The sequence below is a fragment of the Amblyomma americanum genome, chromosome 4 (genome assembly GCF_052857255.1).
Source record: "Amblyomma americanum isolate KBUSLIRL-KWMA chromosome 4, ASM5285725v1, whole genome shotgun sequence".
Taxonomy (NCBI): Eukaryota; Metazoa; Arthropoda; class Arachnida; order Ixodida; family Ixodidae; genus Amblyomma; species Amblyomma americanum.
The window spans coordinates 76015855-76028477 of NC_135500.1; the positions used below are offsets into that span (position 1 = coordinate 76015855).

Consider the following 12623-nt stretch of genomic DNA (forward strand, 5'->3'; position numbering starts at 1 on the left):
CAAGACGTGGCCGCCACCGGCAAGCAAACGCGCATTTCTGTGAAATTTAACAGAAGCGTTGTTCTACATGAGCTGACCGCGGGAGCACTCCTCCTTAGAGCTGTCATATTTGATCCGTTGAGTAGTCCTCTGTATGTTGTGAAAATAGCTAACTTACAACATAAGCAGGATCGTAACGTAAGCAAAAAATGGCAGTGGCTTAGCTCGGCTATGCCAGGATATGTGTAGCGAAAGTAAGTGTGAAACTCCCCGGTTGGCCTTGTTCACATGTTCCACAACGTATGAAGCACAGGCATAAACGTCCAGTATGACCTGTAGGTCCATGTTTGATTTCAGCACCGAGACTATCCAAGGATTGAAGAGGTCGCGTTACTCTTACGCCTATTCTCTAGGCTAGCGGCACGTTGCTCTTCGGTTTCTTGAGCCCGCCGCTGAAGTCTCTTGGCCGCATTCCATCGTTCATCACGGGCCGTCTTCAGTGAAGCAGGACTCAGGTCTCTCCTCGGGCTGCTGTCGCTGCTGCTAGCGGTCGATCGAGACACCGGACGTTAAACGTGCGTGTCTCGCGGCGACATATTCACGGCGGCGTTTAGCCAGTCATTCGGCGCGCTGTTCGTCTGTTTCCTGGGCGATTCGTTTCCTCTTCATCTCGTTCCGCTGTCGATTCCAGGCCTCCTCCAGCTTATCAGAATTGTCGTCGTCCATACTGTCGCCTCAAGTGTGGTTGCGGCGCACGCCAGCTCTCCTTTTCAATCCTGTGACATCCTGTGACATCTTATCACGCATGCGACGCAGCTGTCTTAGCCAGCGGAGGCGAACGCAACGACGAGGAACGCGGTGTCACGTCCTACCAAGCGGCGGCGGCGGCGAGCGGCGCGGTGAGACGTCATGCCAGATGGTGCGGCGAGAGCACGAAGCACAGTAACCTTCCGCGGCGAGGCGCGCGTTGTGACGTCAAATGCCTCGATGGAGTACCGCCACGGCAAAATCGCAATGTTGCGGCCAATAAAGCTTTCGCTTTAAAATGCGGTTTCTTATGGGCACAACAGGGCGCGACGTTTGCGCCACCACAAGCGGGCTTGATAAGCACACTCTTTATGGGAGCCGGTCACAAGAGCGAGTTCTGTATATTCTGTGGAACGCCACTAATACGTCCGCTGTTCGCTTGATCTGCGCTTTCTCGTCCAGAGAATGCGGAATCTAAACGGTAGACAATAAAAGACAAGGCTGTAGGCTTTAAGATACGCCTGGTACGCCACGCACGTAACGCAGCCATTCATAATTGAGAACGATCTTCTTTCTATAGATGATATCCGACTTGATGAACAACAAGAGCACGGCCGCACGACCTAGCTACACGGTGCTCAAGTTCCCGCTGTACGACTCCGCGTGGGCTGCAGCAATCGGGTCCAGGGTGAGGTGAGCAACTCGCAGCTTCCGAGCATGTACACGTGTCAAACCGATCCTGGCATGAAGTTTGGTCGCCCGGAGTCGCAGTGTCGGGCAAGTGGGTAAGGAGAAGAGAGCGCGGAAATCAAAGATATGCTCGTTAGGAGACAATGGCTTCCCTAATTTTGGCCATTTCTGTCGCTAGTATAATATGTCTCAAGGCCGTGCATACTGTGGGCGTTGCTACCGCGTTTAGGCGTCTGCATCACCTTCCAACAGAATGCCTGAACGAGCAACGCCGAAAGGAGGACGCAGCTCGCCTTACCATGAGCACGTCAAAACTAAGAAGCTTTACCTCAGTCGCTTCTGTCGGAACACATCTCAATTAGCCTACTGCGTCTCTCTACACACGAAACTTCTCGAATATAAGATAGCAATAAAGTTTATCTTTAGTGACTGTAGAGATGCGAATTCAAATTCAAAACCTTTGCAGTGCCAGAAAGAAAGTCTAAAATCGAAAATATTCAGTAATCTGAAAAATGTTTAAGAAAAACCGCGCAGCAAGATTCATCCACTCGGGCTATTCCTGTCATGTAAGTGTCACTGAACTAAAACGTAATGCTCATCTTACGAACTTAACAGACCGCTGCACTATTGCATGACTATGCCTTTCTTCATAAATTATACTATCACCCCATGATAAAGTCTGTTATCAGCCCTGCCCACCGCATCTCCAGCCGCACGAACCATTAGAAGGCTTGTCCGGACAGGGGGCCAGAAGGTCCCCTGCCCACACAAGTGCTCAACTATCATTTTTCGTCCGCACTGCAAACGACTGGAATGACTTGCCCAACGCCGTCATACTTCCTTCCGACCGATCGTCATTCAGATCATTAAATCAAATCAACAGTTCACCCTGAACTCCACTCCCTCATGTAATACCCCTTTAAAGTGGCCTTTGAGGTTGTAATAAATAAATAAATAAATAAATAAATAAATAAATAAATAAATAAATAAATAAATTTCTTAGCATTTTGCTTTTCACAACGCCTGTAGCTGAGCAAAAAGTAGTAGTAGCGTTGTTTCTTGTCTCCGTTCTTGGTGTCCCTGCCATTCTGCGTTAACAGTCTGGCCAGGTGGTGTAGTTTACAGGATCTCATGTTCTCCTTTCGTACAGTCCTTTAAACATATGCCGATTCCTGGGGTAATAAAATTTGGTTATTAGCGGCATTCCACGTAGGTACTTGATGATCTATATCAAGGTTTTGCTTAATGCAGTACTTATAGGTCCTCACCTTTTCTTTTAGTTCCGACAAATTTCATACATTTCTGAGATCGGTTTCCTAAACGCAGTTTCCGCGTTTGCCATGTGTTCCAACGGGAAAACAAGAGTTGGATCTGAGCTCGAGTCGCTCCGCAATATGCTCTTGCTGATTTTGCCGATTAGACTTGGGAGCTACCTTGTAGACCCTAGGAGACACAGCACGAAGGACAAAGCCCACAAGAAGAAACCGACTGCATATTACTAGTACTGGCATCGATTGCATTCTTCATTCACAGTTTCTTTTCGATACACTCCGCATGCTCGCCTAATTAAATGCATCCATATTTTCAATATGCCAAGCGTAACAGAGGGCGGCAGAAAATTTGGTGGGCGGATGAGATTAAGAAGTTTACCGGAATGGGGTGGCCACAGCTGGAACAGGACAGGGTTATATGAAGAGATATGGGAGAGGCATTTGCCCAGTAGTGGACGCAGTCAGGCTGATAATAATGATGATGTTTTCAATAACAAACGCCGGGTGCTGCTCCTGTTAATCTGCATTCTTCAGCCCGGTATCAACCGCAGAAAAAAGCTTACTGGCGAAAGCTTACGTCGTAAAAAACTTGCACCCTTAAGAATGTGTTGCTACATTGAACCCGTACTCTTGCACATGCAGAAAAGTATGTAAGGTTTAATTAAACGACCATGTCACGAGTGGTCTAGTTACAGTTGAGCACATTTACCGACCGCTTTACAGCTTTGCACAAAGACAATATTCCTTCTTAATAAACTAATCCCTCCAATGATTCAAGCGCCCGAAGAAAATGGCCGCAGTCATTAGAAAAAGCAAACAACGGCTTCACTCAATATTCGTTAGGTTTACGATAACCGCGGATAACCAGAGACGATAACCAGGCATGTGTCGTTCACGATGTGCCTACACACAGTTGCAGCGGGGGCCATAGTCGTAACTCCCTCAGGATTCTCATGGTGTGTTCTTTCCTTAAATGTTCCTGAACTAAAGATACTTACGCTTCCAAGGCAACCAGCCTTCGGCGAACCCACTCGCTCAGCAACACCAGGCGATCCTACAACATGCAAGTCCACAAGAACACAAGTAGCCAGACAGAACCGTCTTTGGAATGTTAAGTGCAATGTTTTTGATGCGACCTAATTCAACTAACAATGATAGAATTAAATTAAAGAAGGAACAAAACAGAAACAATACGCTCTGTATTTATCCGCAACATAGAGACTTTCTCACCGCTTATAGGTATATAACCGTTTTAAGCGAGCCCCTTTGCGACCAGTGGCGCTTGACATTTAAGCTAGGATTATTAGCCCTTTAACATGCACCCTAAACAAGAATACGCCTATATGGGTGTAAAATGGAAGTAAACTGCCCTCTAGCAAACTCCTTTTTAGAAGCATGGTGTGCTGCCCAAGTCCCGGAGTAGATTTTGATCACTAAATAAGCGGAACGCTTATACTTTGGGCAACGGAGGCATATTCCCCCTTCAAATTATAGTAACTTGAGGCTGCTAGCAGTGAGATCACAATTTTAAACGTGGCACCGGAAGTCTTTATAGAGGAGTTTGAAAACTCGGTTAGAAAACTGGTTACTGCTATAGTTTGGCATGTTTTGAAGAGGGAATTTGCTTTCGTTCCCAGCCTTAAGTATTCCGTGTTTTTGGGATAGAAATCTACCCTAATGCTTGGACAGCATATCTTGCCCCGTAAACGGAGTGGCTGTAAGACAGCTTACTCTTATTTTACTCCTTTCATGTTTAAAGTGTACATGCATGCCATTTACTCATCGCTACACAACGTCTGATGTCAGCATGTTCTCAGTACTTAGCCAGCACTTTCTGATCAAAATGTTTTGCGTGTCTGAAAGGAAGCTGTATGAATAAAATAGGAGCACGAACAGCCAGCCAGCGTCCAACAATTCCTCCTCTCTAATCTTCTGACAGATGTTAGGAGAAAAATAGGAATACATCTGTTGGACTAGAAATGGTCTACTGGCTCTGGGACTCCGAGTTCTGGGCCTTCGTTTTGGTCTTTCAAACAAACCGTACTACCTGCACCAAATGAATCAAATGCTAATCGTTGCTAATTGGCGGCATACCATTTCCTCAATTTTTTTAGCTGCAGCGACAATTTTTTTATTGCCTTCTGGATGTGAGTACATTATCGGGCATAGTGTATGAAGTAATGATATTTTTGTTCTTTGATCCAATCACAATTCGGGCAAAAGCGCTATACCGCAGCTACACATATCAAGCTGCATGCATGACGAAAAGGAAACTTGGAATTAATTCATGCGATATTAGGGAAGCATGATGAACGGCTGGTCGGGCACCATAAAGCAATCTGTACACCCTTACACAACCTAGCACCCTACTTAGCTACAACGCCTTTGTACCTGTGCATCCTGAAAGGGTCCATGGGTTCATCAAGGGTGCAGATGTGCTTGGTGCTCCCTCTTCCAAGTAACGTGCAAAAATAAAAGATTGTGTCTTCCATCAATGCAAGTTTGTTTTTTACTGTAAACGACATAAGGGTCACATTTATGCAAGTCTCGATTTCTTCTAATGCTTAGAATCTGCCCGCATGCATACGGTCGATAACCGTTCTTCAGAGAAAATGGGAAGATCCTTTTAACCTAGGGAATTTCGACCTCGTCAGTCTACTAACTATCAGACGCAAGATGAAATTCAGCTCATAAAAAGACAGGTTTGTCTCTGTATGAACGCCCATGGCTGAAAATACATAATACCAAAGTGAAAACGTGGTACAATGCTCACCAGGATCGAAAACAACAGGAAACGAGTAAAAATGATTCCAGCTGTGGTTGGAGCACCTACGTGTACAAGAGACGACGAATGAGTTCTCGTTACTGACGTCACGCGAGACGCGTTCGCAGCGCCGTAGCAGTCTGCTTCCGAGACGATAACGCTAAAGGTTGATTTTATGCAACTACACGCGTGCACTTGTTGACGCTTTGAAGTGGTGGGGATAATGTTAGCGAGTAAATGACCGCTGTCATGTATCTAACTTCCCACAAATCAGATCGGCTGTGGGTGCTTGGCCTTGTGTGGTGCAGGAGCAATCCGGTGGACATTTTTCTCCTCGCTGCATACCATGAGGAGGAAGACACCGCTAAAGCAGGCTGCCTGATGGTGCCGCCTACTTTGGTGGATAAGCCGCCTGGTGCTGGTGCCAGTGATTATCCCCTCATTATGGTAAGTCGCTCAGCACATGCACTCGAACCCGACTCACGCGTAGCGCAGACAAAAAGGACTGGGCTTAAAAAACCCGCCTGTGTCTTCGACTGATTCCAAGGGAATTCTGAATTACGGAAAATATAGGGCCTCCGGAAGCTGCATGTTCCAGGAAAAGTCTAGGATGACGCATTAACGCCCAAGATAGAGGCACTATGAGCATATGTCGGATGTGTCACCGAACATTGTCAAAGGAACGGAAAGCTAGTCTTTTCTTTTGCAACGAACTGTCAGCAGCCGTGGACGTCGGTAATTTTGAAAACCTTGCGAATTAACTTGCTAATTAATTCAGTTTACAGTAAACCTTTTATTACCCAATCTGGCAGTTGGGGTCAACGGCGAATTATTAAAACAAAGAAACAGTCATTTTATAGATCATTCCAGAGCAAGAAAATGTCTTTCCACACATAATCGAAACGCAGCGCGTGTGGTGCGTAGGCAAGCCACTGCAAATGCGGCGGTCCTCTATAGTGGCCTGTTGCTATGCCTACGGCGGCCGATTCGAACCACCTGCGTCATTGCACCACGGCATGCACTGTTTTTGTTTCGTCCCCGGACGCAGGAAAAAAACGATAGTCCGCGCCGAATATGTGGCTGCCGTTTTGAGTCCGTCGTTAGTGTCTGTTCTCGCTTCGTGCCGTCCCGGCGTTGTTTCGCGCTCACTTTTTTCCGTGCACGTGCCGACCCAAATTCTGCTTTCCTGGATTCTTCTTCGTTTAAAAAAACTGATAATAATTCGTCATCGTTAAAACCGACCTGTTGGGAAAATCTATCCGTCCGTCTGAAGCCTCGGTTGGCAGGTGGGAACTATGCCAAAACACCGCAACACGAGGCGAACGCACCAGCATAGCTGTGTCGCAGCGGCGAAAAAATGCAACACTATAATGAATGTATGATGATGTGGCAGACGATTCCTTTACCTCTTTTTTTAACGAAGATGTGTGAACTGAACTGATCACATGCTCACGCTGTGCTGCTGAGTCGCTGTTTCAAACCTTTCCATATGACGTTTAATGGGGCACATTGTTGTTCGCTTCTGTTTTTAGTGTGCGATTGTTGTTTGTATGTTTTTAATCATTCTTTTTTTCTCGCATTGGATCAGTTAGGTTGGCGGCCTGCCTTGCAGACGACCAGGCACTACACGTTGTCTTTACTTTAACTATTTTTGCAGAGACGCACCGTTCACCTTAAACGGCTTCGCAGAATGCTCGCGCAGTGCTCGTGGGTAAAGAAAAGTCTAGGATGCTGGCGTACCATTGATTAATTTAGTTTTGAAGGAAAACAAGTTATTGACTTAAAGCAGCTTGTCTGACACTGGTGGACGAAATGGTACCCAGAATTCTGTTGAGGCGTATGAGTACTTAGGCGGGTTTTTTTTTTCCAAGGGCGGGGAGGGGGGGGGGGGGGGGATTGGAAAAAGATATCGAAATGGGGGAGGGTCTTGACCTCCACAGGACATCAACATCATCATCATTAATTATTAGCAGCAGGTATTCCTAATTTCCCGCACAATAATTGTCTTCGGTTGCTGGGTAATGTATAATATTTAATCAATATTCCGGAAACATTTAATTTGGTAGCGGTATATCAGACTTCCCCGGGCTCATGAGGATACACTGTTAGCATCATCATCATCGCCATCATCTCGAGAATCAAAGGCATGTGTCGTTGCATGACCTTTGCAGTATGATATACATGAGAACAGAGCTAGAAAATCGATATATACTGATATGCGTCTGCTTAACCGTCGCATTGGACAGTACATCGACGACCAGTTTAATTATATTTGGTAACTATTCTGAAGCCTGAAAAGGGTATCATTAATACCTCCCCACTTCTCCCAATTTCTGGTTGATGGTGTAGAAGGGCTGCGTTTGTCAATTGCCGGTTCGTGCGTGAATGAGCGCGAGGCTTCCAATACGAACAAGTATACACGAAGAAGATTGCCAAATATTGACACATATAAAGGACTCACCGACGTACTGATGGTAACCGCGTATGGGACACCCGTGCCCGCAGGCCATATACTCTCTGGGGGATTCATCCCAGATTATAACTGCTCCTACTGCGTGCACATCAATAGTGTCTGTACACACCTTATTAATATTACCATAATCATTTTGGCTTTCCTGTCTCACAGGATTCTCAAAATTATTTTTATCTGAAAAACTTCTTAATCAGTTTTTGTTTTGTTTTTCGTTTGTTTTCTGAGGTCGCGAAGCCGAACTCAACCTTACAATTTGAGGTTGAGGTGAGGTTGAGTGAGGTCAGCAGTGGCTTTAGGAAAAGTGAGGTGAGGGCTTCTAAGGAGACCTCAACCTCAACTGATGAGGTTGAGGTTGAGTAAGGTCGGCAAATTCATTTTGAGGAATTGAGGTGAGGTCCACATTTTTGAGGTCAAATGCCCACCTCTGGTCAGCAGTATTTGCAATTCGGAGACGTAGGATGTTGCTGCACAACTGCAGCCAATACGTTCGCTCATAGGCACCGTATACCTCCTGAATACCTTAAGCCAGTGCACCAGTCCACTGAGATGTGATTAGTGTTGTGTTCGCTCCAGACGACACATGTACAGGGTTTTTCAAAAGTTTCCAAGCCACAGGGTCTGCTTTTCATCGTTATGTCCTGGCGCTTAAGGTGGCGATAAGGCTACCAAGGTTCGCAGAGATTAGAAATAGTTCTACGCTCTACAGATATTTACAGTTTCGAGGATATCGTAACTGCCCGAATATACTGCTCAAAAGCAGACGCTGTGGCCCGGAACTTTTCATCGACCGTGTACGTGTCCTACTCAGTCATGGTGTATTCCTAAAGGAGGCCTCCCTTTTCGCGCACTGCTTCATTAAACTTTTCTGTGAAGAAAACGCGGTCAAATCCTGTATTCACATGTAAAATTTCTCTATTTCAAGGAACTGTTTTTTTTTACTCTTGTCCTAGCTGTGTGGATGAAAATAAAAACAGTAATTGATCGAACGAAAAAACGACAGAGCCGTTGATCCATCGAGCGTGTTCTTTGTTTAAAAAATGAGCCACGGGCTAATCTGGCAAGAGGGTATAGAAGGAAAGCTTATGTCGCAGTTGCACAAGGCTGTTATGCGGTAGCAGATTTCCGCAAACCCAGTGCGTCACTTGCCAACCTTTTCCGTATCCTAGAGCACGGCACTCTGGAGCCTTGCCGGAGAGATCGACAAGTGGCCGGCCACGACCGCGTTCGCCGTGGCCCTTGGGATGGGCGGTCGCTGGTACGAGCCCAAGTACCCGGACACCCTGGAGGGCAAACCAGGCAACTACTCGCTTGGGCAGCGATGCGGACGCAAGGAGCATCAGCCGTCTGGCCAGATCGCCCCCGTCGCCGAGGTCGGCCCATCATTTCCATCTGTGCACGTGTGTGTGCGCCTGCAGATGACGTCTCTCAGCGGTCCAAGCGATGCATGTTGGTCGCATTTGTGCGTTAATTCGAATTATAGTCGATCTGTCTTTGAACAAGTTCTGAGTGAAGAAAGAGGAACCGTACCCACCACCGCACACACTGAACAATGTAATTCTTTGCACCTGTTTGTGTTCAACCTCGTCAAGATTTAACTGCAACATTCGATTTCCCTTTATAACTGCGAGAGAGGGTGACACGAAAGTGCTAATAACACGTTCAAAGACCCATACCAACACGGCAGCTTGTAACATCGTTGTTTCGTGAAGCGTAACAAATACCAGACGCTGGAATTAGGGTGTAGTTGGAGGTGAGATATTTTAGAAGCCCGTGGTAACGGGTTCGAACACCGGACCAGGACGAATTTTTCTTTAGCTACGAAGTTCCTGAAAAAGCTGTACAGCTTTCCTTTGTAGACATATGGCTGCGCTCTGGTTGATGTCAATCAGTAATTACTCCCTTATTACAACAGATACTGAGCGACGAACCTGTGCAGGTAACGTATAAGAGCATCTGAAACGATACAAAAGTTTCTATTAATTTCATTGCATTTGAAAAGTATTCAGCTGCGTCAACAATTAACTGTAAGTGCTCTCAAGTTAATAAATGAGTAATCCCTCACTTAGTGCAATTATCCGTTAAAAACCAACGTTTTTTATGTGTGGCACTCAGTGGAGACCGCAGAATTAGGCAGTAGAGGTTCAGCGCCGACTCTTCATGTGCATGGAAAGCAGCGTCCGCTTCGCGTTAAGCTTTACGCCAACTTATCGCTTTGCTTGACAAGTGTCGCACGGCGGAGAAGCAAGTTCGGTGCCTGCAGTCGCATAGATACTGTTCGCCAAAAACCCAAACTGTTCTGTGTTGTAACAGGCTTGCAAGGATGCGAAGTACAAGGCCACGTTGTACTACGACGACACCTATGACGGCGCTGTCGCATACGACAAGACAGATAAGTGGCTCTTCACCTACGACAATGTGAAGGCACTTCGCACTAAGGTGAGACAGATCGCGGTTCACAAAGATGGAGCACATTTTACATGCTTCCATATGCAGCACTATAGTTGACGGCATGCCGAAGGTAGTGTCGATACATTGCGATGTACGTAAAATAGCTCTCCATTGCACATCAGTAAAACAGCCAAATCGTGCGGTAAGTCGAGTTGCTTTTCTGTTAGACAGTTTATGTTACTAGCTGGCCCCGTCCGGAGGATGACGCACACAATCAGTGCAAAGCGAGAAAATAAGCGCAATTCGAGGTAAATAAACCACAGCGGCTTCTGTACCCAGTCTAAAGCTTTTACTTATAAAGTCTGTGTACTTACTGTGATTCCTCGAGGTGGAATGATCGCAGAGCTAGATTGTGTTCTGATATACTTGGAACTCTTAGCATTCATGTATTTCCAATGAGAAGAGAAGAAAAAGAGAAGATAGGTACCGTGAGCAGCAAAATATTTGCGGGATCAGCGCCGTCTCGTGACCCAGACTCCTCGTAATATTGCTGGCGGGCGGATCATGCGACTTCCCTCATACTTGCTGCTTCGTTTATGCGACTGTCTTGCTTCACGGCACCGAAATATTTTTGTCCCCACAACCCCTCCACTGAGCTTTATCTCCCGACTGCACGTGGAGTTCGGCAAGCCGGTACAACAACAGCGGGCTCTTGCCCTGACGTGATCCTACTGCATCTCGCAAGCTGTTTACAGTGAAGTGGAAGCTGCTCGCGCGAGACGACGGCCTCAACGCACGTCAGGTCGGCTCGTGAGCGCATGAGAACAGCACACCTGTGGCATGCGTGCTTGCCGTAGAAAATTTTTCGCTTGGGATGAGAAGAGGGAGGGGGGTATTAAGAGCTCTATGTGCTAGGAAGATCAACGGAGAAGCTTCAAAAATAGTTTGGGGAGCTCCGGCTGTCCGCCGATTGTACTGTGAAGCGTACGAATCGCACTTTCACATCCACACCGGTCGCTTTGTATCCTTACTTCCCCTTTCGGAGATCCGTACGTACTGTGTTTCATTTGTGCGTTTCTTTTGCGCACATGGAATAGGTGTCCATTTAGACCTACTGCCTTTTTTTCTTTCTATTGCCCCCTCGCAGCTGTGCACAACCGGTCGGTATGTGACGAGACCCAAGCTCAATTTCGCCGCGATAAATGTGCAGTTCGAAGACGCAAACAACGACTGCGGCTCAGGAGCATTCGCCCGGCTGCACTTCCTCAAGGCTCTGGCTAAGTTCTTCCATGGCAACTACACACCGCCCGCTCAGCTGGCCGCCTGCAATCGCCTCGCCTAGGACGACGTGCGCCAACCGATTTTGGGGTGTACTTTCGTTCTGATCTGTTTCTTATTGTTTTTCTTCTTTCACCTTTAAAGGACCGCGTTGTTTGAAGATTGCTTAACAGGCAACTATAAAAGTGGTCTGGTGTCAGGAAAGTGCTCCCCTGATTACGTTCTCTGCAGATGGCGTGAGTTTTTCAGAGTTTATTTTTCGTATTTTACTGATTTTGCCGTGTTGTAAAAGGTTTTTTCTTGAATACTAAATTTCTCATGTTTTCTTTTGCCGTCCAGTGCTCATTGGAATCAGCTTATGAATTTCCTGCACTCTAGAAAAAACTTAAATCGCTAACAGCCGGCGAGTCGATATGTGGGCAAGGAAGGGGGATAGCAATTCGAACTTATTTACTGATTAATTACGGCCATTTCTGTCTTCTCCAAATACAATACATTACTGCCATCTGAAAATAATGGGATTTGGCTCAATTTAATATAGTTTAAATGAAAAAAATTTCAGCGCACCCATATGCAAGTTCTCCCGTTAAATATCGCCTGTGCAGGCTCTGGGACGTTCTAAGGGATAAAACATAGAGCACATGAAAAACCGCACAGAGCAGAGAACGTGAGACCGTAGCATTTCGCTGACCTTAGGAAACGATGCCCTCAAAATGTCAAGAATTTGGAAGTGTGAAAGTGAAATGTTAAAAAATTCCGCTGCGAACAGGAAAAATGTTTACGCTGTGGTATTCCTTAACGTTATAACAACCACTAGTGGGTAGCAGTTTTGAACGGGAATAATTGTTGCTGCGGGTTCCTACTCCCCCCGCTACAAACTGTGCCTGTTTCTATTCATATGCCTTGCCAATGTCTGTTGAAAAAAGGCAAGGGAAGCCAGCATGCGTTGAGATTTGATCATGTTTTGTCAGCGCGTAGTGCGGTTCAGCTTTAACTTTTTTTCATCCCCAAAAGTCCAAGTATCGGGCATTAA

The 12623-nt window shown here is 46.3% G+C and overlaps 1 protein-coding gene across 1 annotated transcript in view; it reads left to right on the forward strand.

Moving 5' to 3' along the window:
• Window positions 1–11794, forward strand: part of LOC144130188 (uncharacterized) — a 68587-nt gene extending 56793 nt beyond the window's left edge. Inside the window, exons 11-15 of the mRNA XM_077664182.1 lie at window positions 1307–1419; window positions 5760–5898; window positions 9091–9294; window positions 10235–10360; window positions 11460–11794. Of these exons, the coding sequence (XP_077520308.1) occupies window positions 1307–1419; window positions 5760–5898; window positions 9091–9294; window positions 10235–10360; window positions 11460–11654 (777 nt within the window). The 3' untranslated portion in view covers window positions 11655–11794. The remainder of the gene's footprint in view (window positions 1–1306; window positions 1420–5759; window positions 5899–9090; window positions 9295–10234; window positions 10361–11459) is intronic.
• The last annotated feature ends 829 nt before the right edge of the window (window positions 11795–12623 follow it).